The sequence below is a fragment of the Phragmites australis genome, chromosome 6 (genome assembly GCF_958298935.1).
Source record: "Phragmites australis chromosome 6, lpPhrAust1.1, whole genome shotgun sequence".
Classification (NCBI taxonomy): Eukaryota; Viridiplantae; Streptophyta; class Magnoliopsida; order Poales; family Poaceae; genus Phragmites; species Phragmites australis.
The window spans coordinates 590,660-609,780 of NC_084926.1; the positions used below are offsets into that span (position 1 = coordinate 590,660).

The 19,121-nt window shown below is 45.1% G+C and overlaps 4 protein-coding genes across 5 annotated transcripts; 2 read left to right on the forward strand and 2 right to left on the reverse strand.

Moving 5' to 3' along the window:
- Positions 1-803: 803 nt before the first annotated feature.
- Positions 804-1,853, reverse strand: LOC133920759 (4-coumarate--CoA ligase-like 3). Its single transcript, XM_062365352.1, has one exon. The coding sequence runs from the start codon at positions 1,851-1,853 to the stop codon at positions 804-806; it is 1,050 nt and encodes a 349-aa protein (XP_062221336.1).
- A 576-nt stretch (positions 1,854-2,429) lies between these two features.
- LOC133920886 (large ribosomal subunit protein bL9c) lies at positions 2,430-5,031 on the forward strand. Of its 2 annotated transcripts, none has more exons than XM_062365488.1 (7): positions 2,430-2,634; positions 3,322-3,449; positions 3,897-3,942; positions 4,206-4,303; positions 4,389-4,436; positions 4,514-4,731; positions 4,830-5,031. In XM_062365488.1, exons 1-6 carry the CDS (start codon positions 2,479-2,481, stop codon positions 4,632-4,634), a joined length of 597 nt encoding a protein of 198 aa, XP_062221472.1. In that variant the 5' UTR covers positions 2,430-2,478; the 3' UTR covers positions 4,635-4,731; positions 4,830-5,031. The 2 variants fall into 2 exon arrangements, with proteins under 2 accessions (XP_062221472.1, XP_062221471.1); XM_062365487.1 differs by having other exon boundaries at positions 2,431-2,634; positions 4,514-4,693.
- A 3,632-nt stretch (positions 5,032-8,663) lies between these two features.
- On the forward strand, positions 8,664-14,522 carry LOC133920883 (phosphatidylinositol 4-phosphate 5-kinase 9-like). Its single transcript, XM_062365484.1, has 9 exons — positions 8,664-8,935; positions 9,923-11,233; positions 11,559-11,726; positions 11,952-12,117; positions 12,245-12,355; positions 12,454-12,641; positions 12,760-12,917; positions 13,381-13,543; positions 13,710-14,522. Exons 2-9 carry the CDS (start codon positions 9,978-9,980, stop codon positions 13,975-13,977), a joined length of 2,478 nt encoding a protein of 825 aa, XP_062221468.1. The 5' UTR covers positions 8,664-8,935; positions 9,923-9,977; the 3' UTR covers positions 13,978-14,522.
- A 283-nt stretch (positions 14,523-14,805) lies between these two features.
- Positions 14,806-18,593, reverse strand: LOC133920884 (NAC domain-containing protein 78-like). Its single transcript, XM_062365485.1, has 6 exons — positions 17,821-18,593; positions 16,897-17,127; positions 15,996-16,700; positions 15,745-15,859; positions 15,194-15,611; positions 14,806-15,048 (listed from the first exon to the last, which is right to left on the reverse strand). Exons 1-6 carry the CDS (start codon positions 18,301-18,303, stop codon positions 15,021-15,023), a joined length of 1,980 nt encoding a protein of 659 aa, XP_062221469.1. The 5' UTR covers positions 18,304-18,593; the 3' UTR covers positions 14,806-15,020.
- Positions 18,594-19,121: the final 528 nt, after the last annotated feature.

The window sequence follows — 19,121 nt, forward strand, 5'->3', positions numbered from 1 at the left end:
TACAAATTGATTCAAGCTTTTAAAATTCTCAGTTTCTTTTTCCTCCCATCCAACCTACCATATAGCGCAATATTTGATACTACGGCTTTTGAGTGTGCTTGTAACTTTTGAGGCATTCTTCATCAGGTTGACAAAGCAGCTTCCGAACAAAAAATGACACCAGGGGATCTGCTACAGTTTTGAGACAGCTTGTCTGTTGCAAGTGACTGGGTGCTTCCTCAAAATCTTGCTCGTGGTTGATCTTGAGAAAATGTCTCCCAGGATGATATTTTGGATCTTCTTAAGTGGCGGCACCTGTTAGAAAATTTTTCCGTAGGCAGGCTTAGGCATTCAATAGTAAGAGCATAACATCATATAAGTATACCAAATATTGTATCACATAGGACATATGGCACTGCTTATTAGCTCATGTTTCGTTTTCAGCATCCCATACTTATTTTCCTTTTTGTGACGGGTATTACAAGCTAAAGCAGTACAAAAGTATTCATTGGTTGTGGCAACCGGAAGAAACACATTATTTATGCAAATTTAATGTCTGTTTTTTTACACATGTCTTAAGATATGTCGGTGCCATTCTTTGTTTTTGTACCAAAAGAAAAATTGCCCTGGCAGTGTTGTACTCTATAGTATATGATCATGAATCATGATTTGTTCATTGCATTGAATGGAGAGTTTTACCGGGAAAGCAGCCTGGTTAGCCGATTGGCTGTTCTGCCTGAAAAAGTTAGCATGTTAAGGTTGTGAGCTGCTGAGGCTTGGACCTCGGAGCCATTGTTTATTAGAGTAGTTCAGGTAAGACCCCCTTACTGTATCACTGCAGCGTCGGGTTGTGTGAGCACCCGAGCTCCCATCTCTGCATGAGCCACCTGCACCTGCTCTGAAGCTGGCTCCGTTTCCATCAGCTCGACCCACGGCAGCCTCCTGTGGAAGTCCTGCCGTGCCTCCGGAGCGAGTGGCACCGGCGCCACGGTCACCCTCCTTAGCATGGAGAGCTTCCCATCTTGTGCTATGGGTGCTGCAAGCGCTACTGCTACCTCAGGCGTTGCCACGACGTCGGTGGCGATGTGCGCGGCCACCGCCTCGCTCGCAGCCCGTGGATCAGATGACAGCGACATGAGCACCGTGGTCACTCCGGCAGCAGGAAGCCCGAGGGCGACCAGCGGCAAGCCGTGGGCGCTGCAGATCGGAAGAGACGCCAGGCAAACCCGGTCCTCGCCCGGCAAGCCAGCTTCAGTCAAGGCGGCGACGAGTTCGGCGTGCGTCATCGCCACCGTCCTGCTCGCCGACGAGCAGGCCACGAAAGCTACGTCTGACGGGCGTGGCCGCTCCGCGGCCACCTTAAGGTCAGCCAGCGCCGTTGGGTCACTACCGTCGATCAGCTCCTCTGCCGAGAGCGTCCGGGGATCCAGCGATCGCGACGTCAGCAGCAGCGGTACGCCGATGCCGGCGACCTTGCTAACCACCTCCTGCGTGGCAACAATAATCACCGCGCCCGAGCTGTGCGCCGCAGCGGCTATCTCGGCGGCCGTGGCGTCCGGGTCGGCGGTGGCCACCACTCCACCGGCCGCGAGGACGCCGAGAACTATTTGCGGGAGCAGGAGCGAGTTGGGCGAGAGGATCAGAACGGCGTCCCCGCGCTGGAGGCCGAGGCCGAGACGGAGGCCGGAGGCGAGGGAGAGAGCGGCCCGGCGGAGGGCGACGAAAGAGAGGCTACCGCCCGTGGCGGCGTCGACGAAGGCGGCAGCATCGCCGGCCGCGGTGTCGGGTTGGGGCAAGCAGGAGAGCACGAAGGCCGCCGCGTCGCCGGCCCCGGCCGGCGGGTGCTCATGGTGGGCGGGCTGGAGGGGCTCCATTTGGTCTCCGACTTGGGCAGGTGAGGACTTTTAAAGGAAGCGAGAGCTCAGTTGGCGCGCTTCCGCTTCGTGGAGTCCGCGGGAGGGAGGGGAGCTGCCTTGCTTCTTGTTTGTCCGGTGGCGTGACGGCCAACCCCCTGGACGGCTACTACGATGCAGCGCCTAGTTCATTTTTTTAAAAAACATCAATACAACAAACACTCACACCACTACACATCTACTATATAAACCACTACAATATATAGTCCTTTTCGTAAATGAATTTATTAATTATTTGTTCTCTTCTTACCTTTGCTTTCTAACTATGAAAAACGCTGCGATCGCAATCCGCTTGTACAAGAGTATTTTCATTTCATCTTCTCCAGACTACTAGTACTACTTCTTCCCCCCAAAAATAAAAATAAAAACGACAAGACGAAAGAAGAGAGGCAGAAATAATAGTAGCCCATTGTATTGTATAGATGGACGGAGAATTTTATTTTATCGGAAAAGAGTAAGGCCGACAGTATTTGAGGCCTATCCTAAAGCCCGGCCCAGGAAGAGAGCACCAAATCCAGTCCCCACGTGGATAAGATAGCGTGCGAGCCAAACAGCCGAGCACTCTGCGCTACGCCAAGCGAGAGCAATGACGACGCCGTCGTGCGCCTCCACGCTCGCTTGGAGCTCCGCCTTCTGCTCCTCCTCCTCCCCCTCCTCGCGGCTGGCTCCTCGCCTCCAGACGTATAGCCGGGCCCCATCGCTGGTCATCGTCGCCCAGGGCAAGGTCAAGAAGTATCGCCAGGTCGGCTCCCTCCATTCCTGTTGTAATCTCTGCGTTCATTTGCTTGCATGCCAGTTTAGGGTTGTCGAATTGCGCTTATTGCTTGCATAAATCGCACCGAATCGTTCTTAACACGTTTGCTTGTAATTTCTTGTACAAACTATGGCCATTTCATTCGTACCACCAATGAGTGCAGAGCACATGAATTTCGAGTCCGCGTTCTTGTGGCATAAGTGCCCACCTCTAGGGACAGATCTCTATACACTGTAATTCTCTGCTCGAAATCAGGGGTTGGAGTTGTACATTCTGACTGAGAACTGATAAGTACAAGTTAATTCTGATTCATAAATAGAGAAAATAGGGAAACTTTTAGCTGCCTCAGCCCAGTGTCAACTGGCACGATTCATTTCGACAGTGCTTCTACTTACTACTCATTAGAAATATGAAGAATTGTTATAAGCAGTCTTTTAAGTAATCCCGAATTTGGCTGGAGGAAATTTAGTGCCTTAGTAGTTGGATTCAAGCCATATGTCGTTACTTTTTGTAGTGATTCTTGATTGTACAAGAATGCAACGAGGTTAAGCTCTGCACCCAATTAACACTGAAAACGCGATACCGCACACGCTCTACTTCATGTGGATGCCTATCATGGCTACATACCTTTAGCATTATATGTAATTTATGTTCCTTGATTTTTCTTCCCCATAGGTCATACTGACAGACGACATAATAGAGGTGGGGAAGAAAGGGGATACATTGAAGGTGAGAGCTGGATTCTACCGCAACTTCCTCCTCCCTAAGGGCAAGGCTACACTGCTCACCCCAGAAGTCCTCAAGTAACCTCACCCTCTCGCTACATTATAGCCCTTTGCCATCTCACATTCTTCATGAACTCATGCTTCATTTTTGTTTATGTTTGTTGATTGTTGACTTTCACATATCTCTTACCTGCGAATTCCACTCTTCATCAAATGATTCAGTGGCTAATTGTAATGTAACCTTGTAAGAACCTTATGGACTTCTTTGTGGTATGCTTGTTTTGAGGGAATCTGTGCACCTTTTAATGCATTTGAGAGATCAAGCGATTTGTCTTGTGGATTACTCTCTGAGGTTTGGTTTGGTCCCCTAGCAGTTTAGATTGAGATAGGAATCTGTGCACCTTTCTGATGAGAATTCTGAAACAAATTTTAACTCACATATGTTAAGTGGTCAACGCACACAGAGTTCGATTGGATGTTTAAATAGAAGGTGAAGAAACTTCTTTCCTCTACTCCTCTTTGCAGGGAAATGCAACTAGAACAGGAGAGAATAGAAGCTGAAAAGAAGCGGGTAAGAAAATATTGCACTCAGTAAGAAATATAGTTGCAGTTTAACTGTAGTGTCCTTAATGTCTGGAAAGGAAAGTATAGTTGCAGTTTACCTTAGTGTCCTTATTGTCTGAAAAAAGAAAATATAATTACAGTTTAACCATGGTGTCGAAAAGATAAGTCTTAAGCATGATACATTCATGTAGATCCTGTCAATGCCATTTGTGAATGAGTACTTATCAACTGGTGTTGATATAACTCCCAGAATTTCTGTACCTACATTAGGTAAAAGAAGAGGCACAACAACTTGCCCGAGTTTTTGAAACTATTGGGGCTTTCAAGATTCCACGCAAAGGTGGAAAAGGAAAGCAAATATTTGGGAGGCAAGTTCTAAATTGACTGTAATCCTTTATCTATCTTCTCTTTTCTTACTTACATTTTTGTGACAAAATCCTTTATTCTGCACAGCGTCACGGCACAGGATCTTGTTGACATAATAAAGTCACAACTTAACAGGTACATCCTCCTAAGCAGGCTTAATATCATTTTCATTGTTAGTACTTTGCTTACTGCTGGCAACCTGTCTTATGTAGGGATGTCGACAAGCGTCTCGTGACAGTTCCAGAAATTCGTGAAATTGGAGAGTATGTTGCAGAGATTAAGCTTCACCCTGATGTCACAGCTCGAGTAAGGCTGAATGTTTATGCAAAATGAGCTCTGCAGTTAGAGAAGCTTCAGTGGATGGCGACTTTGGTGAAGCCTGATTTCGCCAGGTGAGGTCATCTGCAAGCCTTTTGCAATTGCCCTGCTTGTAAGTGTTTTTTTAGATAGTATGTCTGTAAGATTTAGCTTTTAGTTTACTAAGTTCTGGCGGTCTTACTCTTACATAGTTGCTTTTCTTTGGTGTAGAGATTTTGCTGAAACTGCCAGGTGCTGTGGCAGAATATGTGGGCCTGGTTTTCGTCCATTGACTGCCCATCTTACCTGTAAAGTCATTTTCTTGTGTCTTGTTGACAAATTTGTCTGTTGATTTTGTGAGATAAAAATAGAGAGGGCTGTAAAGCACAATTTGGTTAACGTTGTAGCTGCCAAGCATTACTTTGTGTGTTAATCTTGTTTGAAGGCCCACCTTCTCTGAGTGGATATCACAATCTCTGTTAGACATGTGCAGGCAGCCTGTACCAAAAACGATTGCGATCTAAGAACAGGCCAAACTATCATAGGAGCAGTGCACTTGGTACTCCATAAGGATCAAGAGTAAAACTTGTTGCTATGGTAGATTCGGCCCAAAGGCACGGAGTCCATGGTGATGCCTAATCTTTCTTTCCTCCACCGATTTGGGTACTGATGCCCCGCTTTTGGGAGTCTGGAAAGGTTGTTCGGCATACACTGACGAACATATATATATATATATGTAGGTGATCGCTGTCATGAACCTGACGCAGAGGTTTTAGGACACTAACTTTGATTTTTTGGAAAAGTCATCACATGATAGTACTTGTCATGAACTAGTGGTGGACAAGAATACCTCACCCTCCTCGAATGGACTGTGAGAGGGGATGGAATATGCACGTGTTGTTTAGTAGTTGGCTTCAAGAGAGTACATGAGAATAATATCCAGACCTTATGATAACTATCTGGGCTATACATCTCGTTCTTTTTTCAGTGGCATCTGTGATGCGATGCGATGCTACTTCGATTGGACCGGCGGAAAAAGGGGTGAGTGTAAATTATGTATGAAATGGAAGAGGAGGAAAGAAAAACGCACGGTCGGCCGTGTTGTCAGCAAAACGAAAGATTAGTAGCAGTAGGTGTTAGAATCATGCATGCGTTAGATGGTGATGAGGTGGTGCAAAATCTCAAGTGCGGTGCCGTCCGACGAACTCAATCCACAACTTTTATGTTTATCTGACTCCGTCTGTCCCCATGTTTGTTGGCTCATGTATTCTCTTCTGATATCCACAGTATACGCACCTTTGCTATTTGCACCAAGTCCATCTCATTCACTACGTACATAAAACCGTCTGAATAATACAGTATCCTCCAGGAGGTTTTGAACGCAGGCCACCTCTCTGTTTTCCGTTCACAAAAAAAGAAAAAGAATAGTACTAGTTAGTTGCATGCGCTCACCACCAACCGAACACCTTCTGCGTGCCTTCTTGAGATCGAACCTTCCATTCCACATTTCCACTACTGTCTTTCTAAAAGAAGGTACTCCATATAGCAGGTGATGAGAATCAGATACTCCATCCATCGGCTGTGCCTGTGCGTAGCAATCACGAAAAGTAGAACATCGGCTCGCCTGACAAGAAAAGAAAAGCTGCACCTAGCTACCTGCCTTTCCATTCTCCACTATGTACTGCTGCCAAGATCTTTGCATAATTGTCTTCGGTTTGATCCTAGCTTTTCCCTTCAAATTAAATATAGTAGACACACTAAGTCTACGTTATGTAGTACAAGTGGCAGATAACAAGTTACTTAAACAAGTGATTGGTATGTCACTGTCGCTACGGTGGGTTTAATTTGCACTTGGTTGTTTTCTGTGGTAGAGCGGTGCCATCCATCAGATTCAGAGGAGAAGACCATCCATGCACTCTCAGCATGGCATGGATGCATACGTACAGAGACACATGAACAACCGATGGATCGATCAGAAGCAGCTGCTAATTCCAAATTCCAAATTGATGATGATGATGGTGGTGCCATGAAACTAAAACGACCAGTTGGTTGCATCCGATTTAGTATTTGGGCCGGCGGGCGGCACACCCGAAAGCGACCTGCTTTGCTTTCTTTAATTATTATTTTTACTGTAGGAAGTACTCCAGCTAGTAATGATTTGTTTAACCTCGATCACTTGCTGAGGTACTAACCATCTTGCTAATTTAATTAATCCATCGATTAATTAATGAGGTACTTCCTAATCATGCAACGCTACGGCTATGATAGCACTAGTAGTAGAGTAATTAGCTCCGCCCGATCGAGAGCTAGATGAGATCGAGATCTAACCTAGCTTGTTAATCTAATCTAATCTGGTTGCAAGTATTAATTAATAATAATCTAATCTCCGTAGCCTGTGATGTGGACACATGCATGCGTGCTTAATTACAGCTAACTGGTAGCTAGGAAACACGTAGTCACGTATATTAGCGTGCCGTGCCTGTTGTTTGACACGCTAATTGATATTATTAGTATATATCACGTACGTGCATTAATTAACAAGTTAAGTCTAGCCTAGCTAGATATAACGAAAAGCCAAACAAATGAAATCCAAGACACCACTCACTCATCTCATGCTACTATATCCGGCTTTGTGTAGGTTAGAATATAGGATGGATACGTAGTTTAGGTTACTAAGCACTTATTATGTATTTTTTCATGTACTCTGTATATTAATTTTAGAGTTACTATTGAATATAAATTGTTATTTTTAATATGGTATCATAACTAGATTTTTTTTATATTGCAACTCGTCCCGATCTAGATCTATTTCATCCATCGCTGCTGGCTCTCTCTCCTTGGCCGACTCCCCCCCCCTCTCTCTTTGCGTTGATATTTTCTTCCGTTCACCAGCTTGTCGTACGACGACTCTCCTCCCCGCGTGCTCCTACACTCCCGCATACCTCTACCCGTGCACAATCACACCTTGACTCATCACCGCATCTCTTCTCTAGCCCGTGTGCTCGAGACAGATCGAAACTTGATCATCCATTTCGTGAGCCGAGGAGGGCGCCATGGGCATGGAGGATGCCACGCGATGCCCCGAGATCCCCAGGCACTGCCACCACCACACCAGCTCTCCTACTACTACTGGCTACTCGATCGAATCCACCTTGCATTGAGCCACTTCACCCGCGCCAGCCCTTCCGCAGCCTTGCAAACACCTTGCATCAAAAGGGGTGGAGATGTCGAGGCCCGCACTGGTGACCTTAACGATGCGGACAAGGGCGAGCTCTACCATGAAATACAGGTGCAACTCAGCCTAGTTCCTCCCCACCACTTTACCACTCAATTCATATAGCAAAAGAGGATCTATGTTCAAATTGTTGGACTTGCAAGGAGGAGGACGAGGGAGAAGGGGAGGAGGGCGAGGATGAGAGGAGGGAGGAGGAGCTCTCACCATTGTGCAGCAACCGCCAGCACGCCATTACGGTGTGACTCGATCACATGCACGCACGCAAGACAAAGAGAGGTAGCATTGCATCGTCGCCTTATGAGAGGAGCGACGCGAGGCACAACGTGAAAATCATTCCTAGCTTCGGCTGATGGTGCTTCTTTCTCCCGTGAATTGGTAGGGATTAGACCATTATCTTTTCAATCCCCACCTAATCAAATGCAATTTTTATCTATATCGGGACCATTTGTCACCTATGGATTCTCTACCTTGGGAGGCTGGCATCGAGTCATTATCCCTACAGACCCCGGCCTATCCAAACCAAGCCTCAATTAGCTTTTCCCGGTCGGCGAGCGAGTTTCCGTCCAACGCTAACACCAAATCCAAATCCTGAGATTATAAATACTAGAGGAAGAGCATATGTCCGTGTGGCTGTTTTCAATATTTAAAATATCTCTAATTTTATTTAGATATATATTAAACTATCTACACACAAATGTGCTGATTCTGATATTTAATTATTTATCAGTGTTATCAAATGTCAATTCAAATTATCTCCGAGACTGAGATCACCTCAGCTGACGTGTAGGCGTGAGAATGATATGCGTGGCTAAGTGATTGTGTGCGTCGGAAAAAAAAAAATCCAAATCCAATCGCATCGCAGGCAGGAGCGAAGCAGAGCCAGACCGGATCGAACAACAACCAACACTCCCCGCTCCTCCTCCTCCTCCTCCTCCTCGTTGCTGCGTCGCGTCGTCGGCGTGGTCTTCCTCCTCTCAAAAATCCCCCACATCCACTTTGACCCCAGAGCACTTCACTTCGCACTTCCATCGCAACCGCGTCGCGTCCAATCCCCCACCAGCCAAGCCAACCACTGCTCTTCTCTTCTCCGCTCCCCTCTACAGTAATCCATCCCGCTCCTCTGGCCTGTTTGATTTATTCGTTCCGTTCGGATGCGATTCTACTCAGTTTTGTTTTTCTCAACATTTCTGGAGCTCCGGTTAGGTTGTCGCATGTGCTGGTGGACCGTGGAGTTCAGATTTTTTTATTTTTTTGCAGGATTTCTATTACAGTTTTTTTTTTCATTATCTGCTTTTGATCGAATCCGCGCTCAGTCGGGATTCGGGGTCAGCTCGAGCCTGCGATTTCGTGCCATGTAGGACCGTCAGTTCTCGTACGCGCTTGCGCGTGCGCGTGCTTGCTTTCAACGCTTGAATCCTGTAGGAAGCGCGAGTAGCACTTGATGATCTGCTATGCTGCTCCTTGCCCAAGGACCAAGGAGTGGTTAATCCTATTGCTTTGTTTCGAGATTTTCTTCAGTTCTTAATCCTCAATGTTCTGCCCATCCTATTACAGGATGCTTTTGATTTATTATTATTATTTGACTTGTTCGTTCCCGTGTACGTATGCATGTAACCACTCAATACTTTGTTGTTGTGGTAACATTTTGGAAACCCGATGGGTTAGACTTCCCCTGAGGGTTAACCGCCCGAGGCCATTCTCCAATGTGTTCATTTTCAGATATTGCTGTGGCTTCACATAGTAGAGGAAACGCCTGAACATTCAGATAATGATGTGGTGACCAACAAAAGGATAATAACAGCCATGACCAGATTTTAGCATATGTAGCACTTCAATTTCCAGCGCGAGTTGAAGGCGTGTTCTCTTCCAATGTTCTTTACAACTAATCTCTATTGCTGCCCTTTTCAAAATTAAAACCGCATAACTGATCATGGTATATTTTTTCTTTTAGTGTGTTCCTTTCGATATGACTGATTGTTCATTGTAACTATTTCTGGAGAAGAGGCTCTATAAGTATCACTGTTCATAATCTTGTTTGTTCTATTGGCTCTTGTAAATATGACTCTGTATCTCATGTGATCCTTCACAGGTTGTGCCTTGGATATCTCTTCCTCATTGTGGGTCAGTTCTCCTAAGAGGTATGCATGACAGCCCCTGTGGCTCTTCCAAATGAGCTAGAAGGGGTCTCCCATTCTGCAAGGGTTGAGCTTTTCCGAGACGTTAGTTGCAATATTGAAACGGAGGTGTTAGCCACTTTATCAAATGGCCAAGATTCACACGCTTCTGGAACAAATCCTGGATTCAGAGTTGGAGAGATTAGGCTTCCCAATGGAGATATTTATTCCGGCACATTATTGGGAAACACACCAGAGGGTTCAGGTCGGTATCTCTGGTCAGATGGTTGCATATATGAGGGTGAGTGGAGGAGAGGGATGAGGCATGGGCAGGGGAAGACGCTATGGCCATCCGGAGCCACCTATGCGGGCGAGTATTCTGGTGGCTACATATATGGTGAAGGCACCTATACTGGACAGGATAACATCATTTACAAGGGACGGTGGAAGTTGAATCGTAAGCATGGGCTAGGATGTCAGACGTATCCAAATGGAGACATGTTTGAAGGTTCGTGGATTCAGGGACAAATAGAAGGTCATGGGAAGTACACATGGGCAAATGGGGACACTTATGTTGGCAATATGAAAAATGGCAAGATGTCAGGGAAAGGAACTCTTACTTGGAAAAATGGGGACTCATATGAAGGTAACTGGTTAGATGGTATGATGCACGGTTATGGAATCTATACATGGAATGAATGCGGGTATTATGTTGGAACATGGACCAGGGGACTGAAGGATGGGAAAGGCACATTCTATCCGAAAGGTTGCAGAGTTCCTGTTAATGATGAGCTATATATCAATAGTCTAAGAAATCGAGGTGTGCTGCCTGATATTAGAAGGCAGAATCATGGTTCGCGAATACTTTACTCTTCCTCAGTTGACATGGGTAACATGAAGGTTGGCATGGATAGGCAATCTTCAGATGTTTCAGTTTCATCTAAAATGAACTCAAGTGACCAACCCCATTTGAAGAATGTGTCTTTGGAAAGACGGTGGAGTCTTGAGGTGGCTATTGAAAAATTCATTGGTCATGAATCAAGTGAAAGCTCTGGTCTAGAAAGCTTTGAAAACTTGGATGATTCTCGTTTGCCTATACTGGAAAGGGAATACATGCAAGGTGTTCTAATCAGCGAGGTAGTACTTGATAGGAGTTTTTCAGACTCGTCAAAGAAGGCAAAACGCCGTCAGAAGAAAATTGTGAGAGACACAAAAAAGCCTGGAGAGACAATAATCAAGGGGCACATAAGCTATGATCTGATGCTCAGTCTGCAGCTTGGAATCAGGTAGTGCCTCCTGACATCTTGGTTTTGAGTTTGCTTTATGTTGGTCCTGTTCTTTCTTTGCCCAGCTATAACTGGCCAAGCTACTCCCTGCTTGCAACCTGTAGTCTTTCTTCCCTGTTAGGTACTGCTGCAAGATAAATATTTTTAATTGATAGCAGAGTGTGATGATTTTTGGAAAAGGGAAGCTTTATTAGCTCTCATCGTTACATCAAAATGATACAACTGCACAAGCGCCTACCCTCGGCTTCTGCATAACAAAGAGTATGATGTTTAAAGATCTCATTTAAGTTTATTCTGAAAATGGTCAGCATGTTATTTTGCTTAGGTACACGGTTGGGAAGATTACACCCATTCAAAAACGTGAAGTTCGTGCTTCAGATTTTGGACCAAGAGCAAGTTTCTGGATGAACTTCCCAAAAGAAGGATCTCGACTTACTCCTTCACATTCGGCGGAAGATTTTAAATGGAAGGACTACTGTCCCATGGTTTTCAGGTTTGTGTACTGACATTTATGCCAATATGTTATATGTGTCTGGAAAGTGACAGTGTCCTTATCACTTTCAGATTCGTGTGGTCCTTAGATTTTGCACACCTAGTGAACATAATTTTCTTTATTAGGACCTCTCTTCGACATATTGTTGCTGTTTTTCCTGACTTATGATCTTCTTTCTTTTTCAGACTCATACTTTACAACATGACGCCATTCCATTTTTTGTAGGAATTTGAGAGAGATGTTCAAGATTGATGCTGCCGATTATATGATTTCTATATGCGGAAATTCTGCTCTTAGGGAGCTATCTTCTCCTGGAAAGAGTGGAAGCGTCTTTTTCCTGTCACAAGATGATAGATTCATGATCAAAACTCTCCGGAAATCTGAAGTGCAGGTTCCATTTTCTATTTAGACTACAAAGATCATATTTCTTAGCTGTCATGATTTGTTGGATAATTCGTGCATAAATAGTAACTAACGTCTGCTTAAGAAGCGAAAGTTGAACCTTTCTTATCCTGTAGGTTCTCTTACGAATGCTTCCAAACTATTATCATCATGTCCGTACATATGAGAACACCCTCATAACTAAGTTTTTTGGCCTCCACAGGGTGAAACCTTCTAGTGGTCAAAAGGTAATGGTTAACTTCTGTACAAATTTCTTTTGAGATTTCTTTAGTTTTTCTTTTTTTTGGCGGAGTAATGATCCTTGTTTACTATTTGTGAATTGCAGTTCCGGTTTGTTGTAATGGGGAACATGTTCTGTACCGAATTGAGAATTCACCGGAGGTTTGACTTGAAAGGCTCGTCTTTAGGCCGCTCTACTGACAAAATCGAAATTGATGAGAACACAACTCTGAAGGATTTGGATCTTAACTATTCCTTTTATCTTGAACCTTCCTGGCGTGAGGCTTTACTTAAGTGAGCATATTTCTCTAGAAATAATCTTTTATACGCTTTTGTTATGTAATTGGGTTATCCTTATCTTAAATTCAGCATATATATGTATTGAATTGTTGATTATTGTTATTCTCTCCAGGCAGATCAAAACAGACAGCGAATTTCTAAGGACACAGCGGATAATGGATTACAGCCTATTGCTTGGTGTCCATTATAGAGCTCCCCAGCACTTACGGACACGTGCATCCTATAGCCGGAGTATGGCAGCAGATAGATTGACTGTTGTTTCAGAAGAAGGTAAAGAACACCTTTCAGAAAATGTCGCTTCCTACAATATTAGTTTCACATCTCCATGAGTGTAAGAAAAAAACACGTGGATTGTTTTTGGACTGCATGAAATAAATCTACTCTTTGTGTCCAGCTGGAGCCGATAGTTGCCAAGTTGTTGATGATCTTACTTGATTTTTGTCTTGTGTTTTTCTTCAAAAGAAACTTCAACTGTGCATCCCAACATCCAAAGTTAGCTGACTATCCTGTGATTAGTCTTAGTTTTCTTAATTGCCAAATCATGTTGGGTTAGGCAGCCTTAAGTTGTCTTCAAGGGATACTTGGTGAGGCGCACAAACTTGTCTGACAGTTGTCATTGGATTGCAATACCACTTTTCTTATTGCCATAACATGTTTACTGCATGCAATTCAACGTTCAGTTCTCATTAAGATTGGTGGGCTAATGTTCATGGTCAATAATGGTTTTGCACAGATGCTCAGGAAGATGATGCCTTTAACTATCCAGAAGGATTAGTGTTGGTTCAAAGCAGTGGTGAAAACAGTGTGGTTGTTGGTCCTCACATAAGGGGCAGCCGTTTGCGAGCATCAGCTGCTGGATTTGGGGAAGTAGATCTCCTACTTCCTGGTACAGCCAGGTAAGACGTCCTTTTTTCTTTCTAACCACCCCTGTGACGGCCATTTCTTTGAATAGTTTATACTTCAGATATTCAGTGACTTGCAAAAATTGTCTCTCACTGATCATATTTTCGAAGTTGGAGGATTACAACTGGGGTTTGTTGTTGCCTTATAAACGTTTGGCAGGCTTCAGATCCAGCTAGGAGTTAACATGCCAGCAAGGGCAGAACAAATCCCTAAAGCAGACGAAAGCAAATCATTTGGCGAGGTGTACGACGTCGTCCTCTACCTAGGCATCATCGACATTTTGCAAGAGTACAACATGACGAAGAAAATTGAGCATGCTGTCAAGTCAATGCAGTACGACTCCGTCTCTATCTCCGCTGTTGACCCCCAGTTCTACTCGGAGCGTTTTCTCAAGTTCATCCAGACTGTATTCCCTAAAAATTCATAGCGTATCAACCATTATTTGCTCGAGAGATGCCCCACTTCCTGCCGTTTCGTTAATGAGATGTTGGCCAAGCAAATGAAGCGACAGTTCTAAACTGGACCTTGGAAGCATCCCAACTGCATTCTGTTCTCTTCAGCGTGTGCCGTCGGTATTGTCGTCATGCCTGTTCCTTTTTAGATGAACTGGCAGGAAGCAAGTAGCAAATGCCCAATAACGTGGGATTCTGCTGGGCAAATCTTCTCCGTCTTCGCCCCAGCCAGGGGTGATCGGCTGACTTCCCAGAATGGAGACGGCACTACACGCACAAGAAATCAGGAGCCAAAGCACCGGAATGTGAGAAATAGATTCGTTGCGTTTAGAAAAGTGTTTTGTTTTGTTTTGTTTGATACATGCTTTTGCCCGACATGGTCTATATATTTTGGAAGCAAATACTGCAAGTTGATGTCTAGCCGTCTAGGTCACACAAGAACCGAACCCTTCTTTCACCGGGATAAATGCAATTGCTACTCCGTCCGTTTCTGGCATGCAAGCTTTTCTTCATTGTGTGCAACAAATATCTGGACCTAATGTCTGGCTACGGAAGGAACATCTAGCGTTAAACGAAAATCTTTTTGTTTCCCTACCATCACATGAGATTCATATCCATCTTGGCGTTTGAATTGATTTTGCAAGCACACCAGTATTGAAGCATGTAGCTCACATGTCCGCCCTCTGTACGATAGCACTTCAGAAAAGTAATAGACGCGTAAGCGATAGGTGCACCGCTGCTGCACAGGTGAGAAGTGAGAGAACCGCGACCAACTACTAGTATCAAACAAGACATTAACAGACACACAATAAGGGAAACTTCTGATAATCGACTGGGTACCCTCCCTGCGTGAGGGGCTTATTAACAATGGTGGTCTTCCAAACTAGAGAAGGAGAAGGCATCGCTGTTAAATTAGGTTACAATAATAAGGGCCCCCAACCTCCCAGTGTAACAGAAAAATAGTTACAGTACATGTCCCAGATGAAGCACAAGGTCTCCGCATCAAATGCGTCCATCGCTAACTTCTCCAGTCCAAGAATTTATTGCTGTAGGTTTGACAGAGTCAGTGGAAAGTGAACTAAATGTGCAAAACGAAACCGTTTGAACTGTTGTTCCCTCATCGTCGAGGGATCCATGTATGATTTCTGCAAATCGAATAAACAATACTCCGCCAGAGGCACACTAACTTACCTGCTGTAGATACACGACCCTATTTTGTAGCTCAACATGAGAATCATGGCTGAGACAAAGAAGAGATAGAAGCCGCTGCGCAGCACCATCGGGACTGTGCTTATCTGTGTAGCCTGCTCGAAATCAACAGGCTTGGATGACACGTCGCTCTCCATGGTGAAAGACAGAAGCAAACTCAAGTCTCCATTCTTCTGCAAGGGGCAGCGCTCGGAACTGCCAGTAAAGGTGAGGCCACCAAGTTGGATGATGCCGGCGGTAACGCGAATCGAGCTCGGGTTGGCACCAGAGAGTGGGCCAACAGATTTTCCCGTGGTTGGAGGGAATTCTGAAGCCATTGCAGGTGGAGCTGGGATTGAGCCCAACATGTTGGCAAGACGCTTTCCAAAAGTTTTGTCAGCGGCGTCATCCATTAGCGCATCTGGAGCAAAGAAAGTTTCATATATATGAGTTTATTTATGGTTAAACCCAAGAATAGTCACCAATTGTCTAAGTGAAGATTTTCAGTATGACGATAAGTATCCATAAATCAAACTGAAGTGTAACAAATGTACCTGGTACTGCAGTATCTGGATACAGATCCTCATGGGAACCAGATGAAGATGCACCGTATTGTGCAACTGAAGCCTTGGAGATACCATCAAATGTAAACTTATCCTTGTTATCACCCTGTAGAGAAGTAACACCATAGTTTATCACAAGAAAGACAAGAAAGGCGAGCATATTGATCACCAAATAGTTCTCTACCCTACACTTTAACAGAACTAGGAAAGAAATGCAAATATATAACAGTTCCTAGGCACACCTTTTGGGCAAAGTTCGACATGTCTGTAAGTTGATAATTAGAATTCTCAGGGGGACCCAAAATGTCATACTTGAAATCATTTTCCGTGGCATCAAAATAAGCCATCAAATCATCTCCATCAAAGAGTGATTGATTTCCAAGTGGCTCATTGAGGAGGTCGTTCAAATATACAAAGTCGTCATTTCCATCCACCCACTTGTGATCAGATGTAGCATCGTGAAACACCATATTGCCATCCACTTGCTGAGGTGCTGGAAAACCATCAGATTGCGAGTCCAGGTTCTGGTACTCCTGATGGCAATTTTGCTGCTGATCTGAATATGCATTCCCAATGTTATCATTCCCTGTGTCGAATAACTCCTCAGCACTAAGAGTCCCATTGACATAGTTCTGATTACTATATGCTCTCAAAGGCCAACAAGTGTCATCACCATTTGCTGGGTCACTCCAATTCATAGTGCCATTCTGACCTACATAGCCATCATCTTTCCTGGGGTATCCTGATAAATCAGCAACACTGAAGTTATCATCGATAGCATTCTGCGCTTCAGATGTGCATATATTCTCCGCACTAACAGTTGACAAAGGTTCCTGCAAGATTTCTTCGAGAGAAATAACACCATCAGCGTAGCCTCCGTCACTGGTCTCTTCAAAACCTTGAGCTTGGAGTGGAGGCATCTCTGGTGGGTTGAGCACTTTACGGGCCTGGATTATGGCAAACAATAACAGAAATAAATATCATTGCATTTAACTGGAGTTACAAGGCAATGTTCACCGATGTGCTTGCACGCCAGGAAATACGAGTGATGTAGTTATCGCTGGAAGAGTAAAATATTAAGAGCACATTTCCAATTCCAGCAAATAAACATTTAGTGAAGGCAAACAAGATGGTGCTACTCACTTGAGCAAGCTCATTGGTTTTACAATATCCATTCTCATCCTCCTCATTCGACTCCTCGTCTGCAGTATCTGTGAGTGCAGCCACTTCTGCCGACGCACCACTGGCAGGTTCATTCTCAATTGCATCATCTTCTTCTTCCCATTCCTCTTCCATGTAAGGTGCACCATACTGCGCTCCGTTCATTGGTCCAGACCCAACTTTCTGGAAGATTCTACACACCACATGCAGATCCTACACACTCAGCAGAAAATTAACATCAGAACATCAGAGGAGTATCATCGAGCAAATAACGGGGCAAGTCATTACAGACTATGCCAAAGCAGCATACAAAAATATCATGAGGAACGTGTAGACAAAGAGAATCATCCTGCTTGGAGTCCTTTCCATTTTCCTCCCCTTTTCTCTTTTAGATCAAGCACACAGAATTTCTGGAATTAAATTCTCATATGGGAACTAGTAGCAACTAATAACTATTATAGCACCCTAACTTTGTTTGATAGAAAATTCATATGACAAGAAAAAATAGTTTCCCACCAAAAGGGCTATGTACTGTGTTGTCATATCATACTAAAGCTCCTATCACGATGCTGTAGAAGTAGCACTAGCACACAGTATGCACTGAGTGTGATTGCATAGTTCAGGTTACAAAAATGTTACAAAAATAGAAAGTAAATCAATTAACTCGACCCCTTTTTTCGCATGGTACCCTTCCCTAAATGAGTAGTAAGCTACGATCCTCCAGTGGCTGACTAGATGCCCTGCAGATGATCCTTAATTAAGAAACCATGAGTAGATCTGTGCACGAATTAGACTAGATTACACATGCGCGTCGGTTGGGGGGATCGTCCATGAATCGGGGCACACAAGTAGAAATCAAACAAGGTCGATCTGTTTGGGGGGATCAGAATCAAAGCATCAAACAACCTGTGGTCCGTCTGCGTCGAGGAGTCGGTACTCGTGCATGACCCAGTTGGTCCTCTCCCCCTTGGGCGCCCTCCCGGCATGGAACACGAGCGTCTTCTTCATCCCCGCCGGCTTCCCGCGGTGGTACACCTCGCGGTCCTTTCCCGTGGTCTTCCAGTAGCCCCGCGGCGTGGCGCGGTTGGTCCTGTTCCCCGGGCCGCCGCGGCCCCCCGCACCGGCCCCGGTTAGCTTGCGGTCGAGGCGGGCGAAGAAGTACCACTGGGCGTCGCGGCTGCGGATGCGGGAGAGGGAGGGGAGGTCCCAGGGCTCGAGGCGGTAGAGGTCGATCTCGGCGATGGCGTCGACGCGGAGGCGGCGGCCGAGGACGCGGCGGCGGAGGTAGTAGGAGACGAGCTCCTCATCGGTGGGGTGGAAGCGGAAGCCCGGGGCGAGCGGGACCTCCGCCGCCGCCGGCGAGGAGGAGTCGAGCGGCGATAGGCTCATCTCTTGTCCGGGGGTTGGGTTGGAGTGATCTGCTAGGTTTGGGTTAGGATCTCGGGGAATTTCGCATAGTTTTGGGGTGCCAATTTTGGTGGGCAGCTTGGTTTTGATTCGATCGGGTTGTCAGGGTTTGGGTGGAGGGGGCGGCGGCGAACACGATGATCTGCTAGCAAGTGAAAGGTCGACGCTGGTAGGCTTTGGCGGAGGCGTGAGGGAGACGACGACCAGCAAAGCAAAGCAGGGCGGCAACTTGGGAACGTGCACCGACCGCATCCGCGTCCCTGGCTGGGCTGGGCTGGGCTTCAATCTTCTAGAAGCCTCGGGCGATACGCGTAATCGCGTGCGTATACCCGGCGGTATTTGTGAATCGATCGAGAGTAGGTCGATTCTTGGTTGGCAAGACATGGATATGGTTCCAAAAACACATATTTGATTATCTTTTTTGCAATATGTTTATAGACTGATATAGTAAAATTATATTATTATTATTATTATGAAATAGTTTTTATCATTTTTAAATATCCAAATTCAACACATCCAAAGTTTAAAAATATATTGACTACACATAATCTAAAATGACATTTATCTAGAGGGAGTATAAGTATATAACTGATAATGCCCACGTGGTGGATACGCATTACTGTATCTAATTATTTTATTTATGCAAGAATCCTAGGTATAGACCTCTTTGCTTCATATCGTAGTGCGTGGCTGCCGATGGTCATCATACGTTGCATCACATGAGCCATATCATTTGTGGATTATGAATTATACGAAACTTGCATCACTAGTAGCAAAGCTGGGCTATAATTAATATAGCA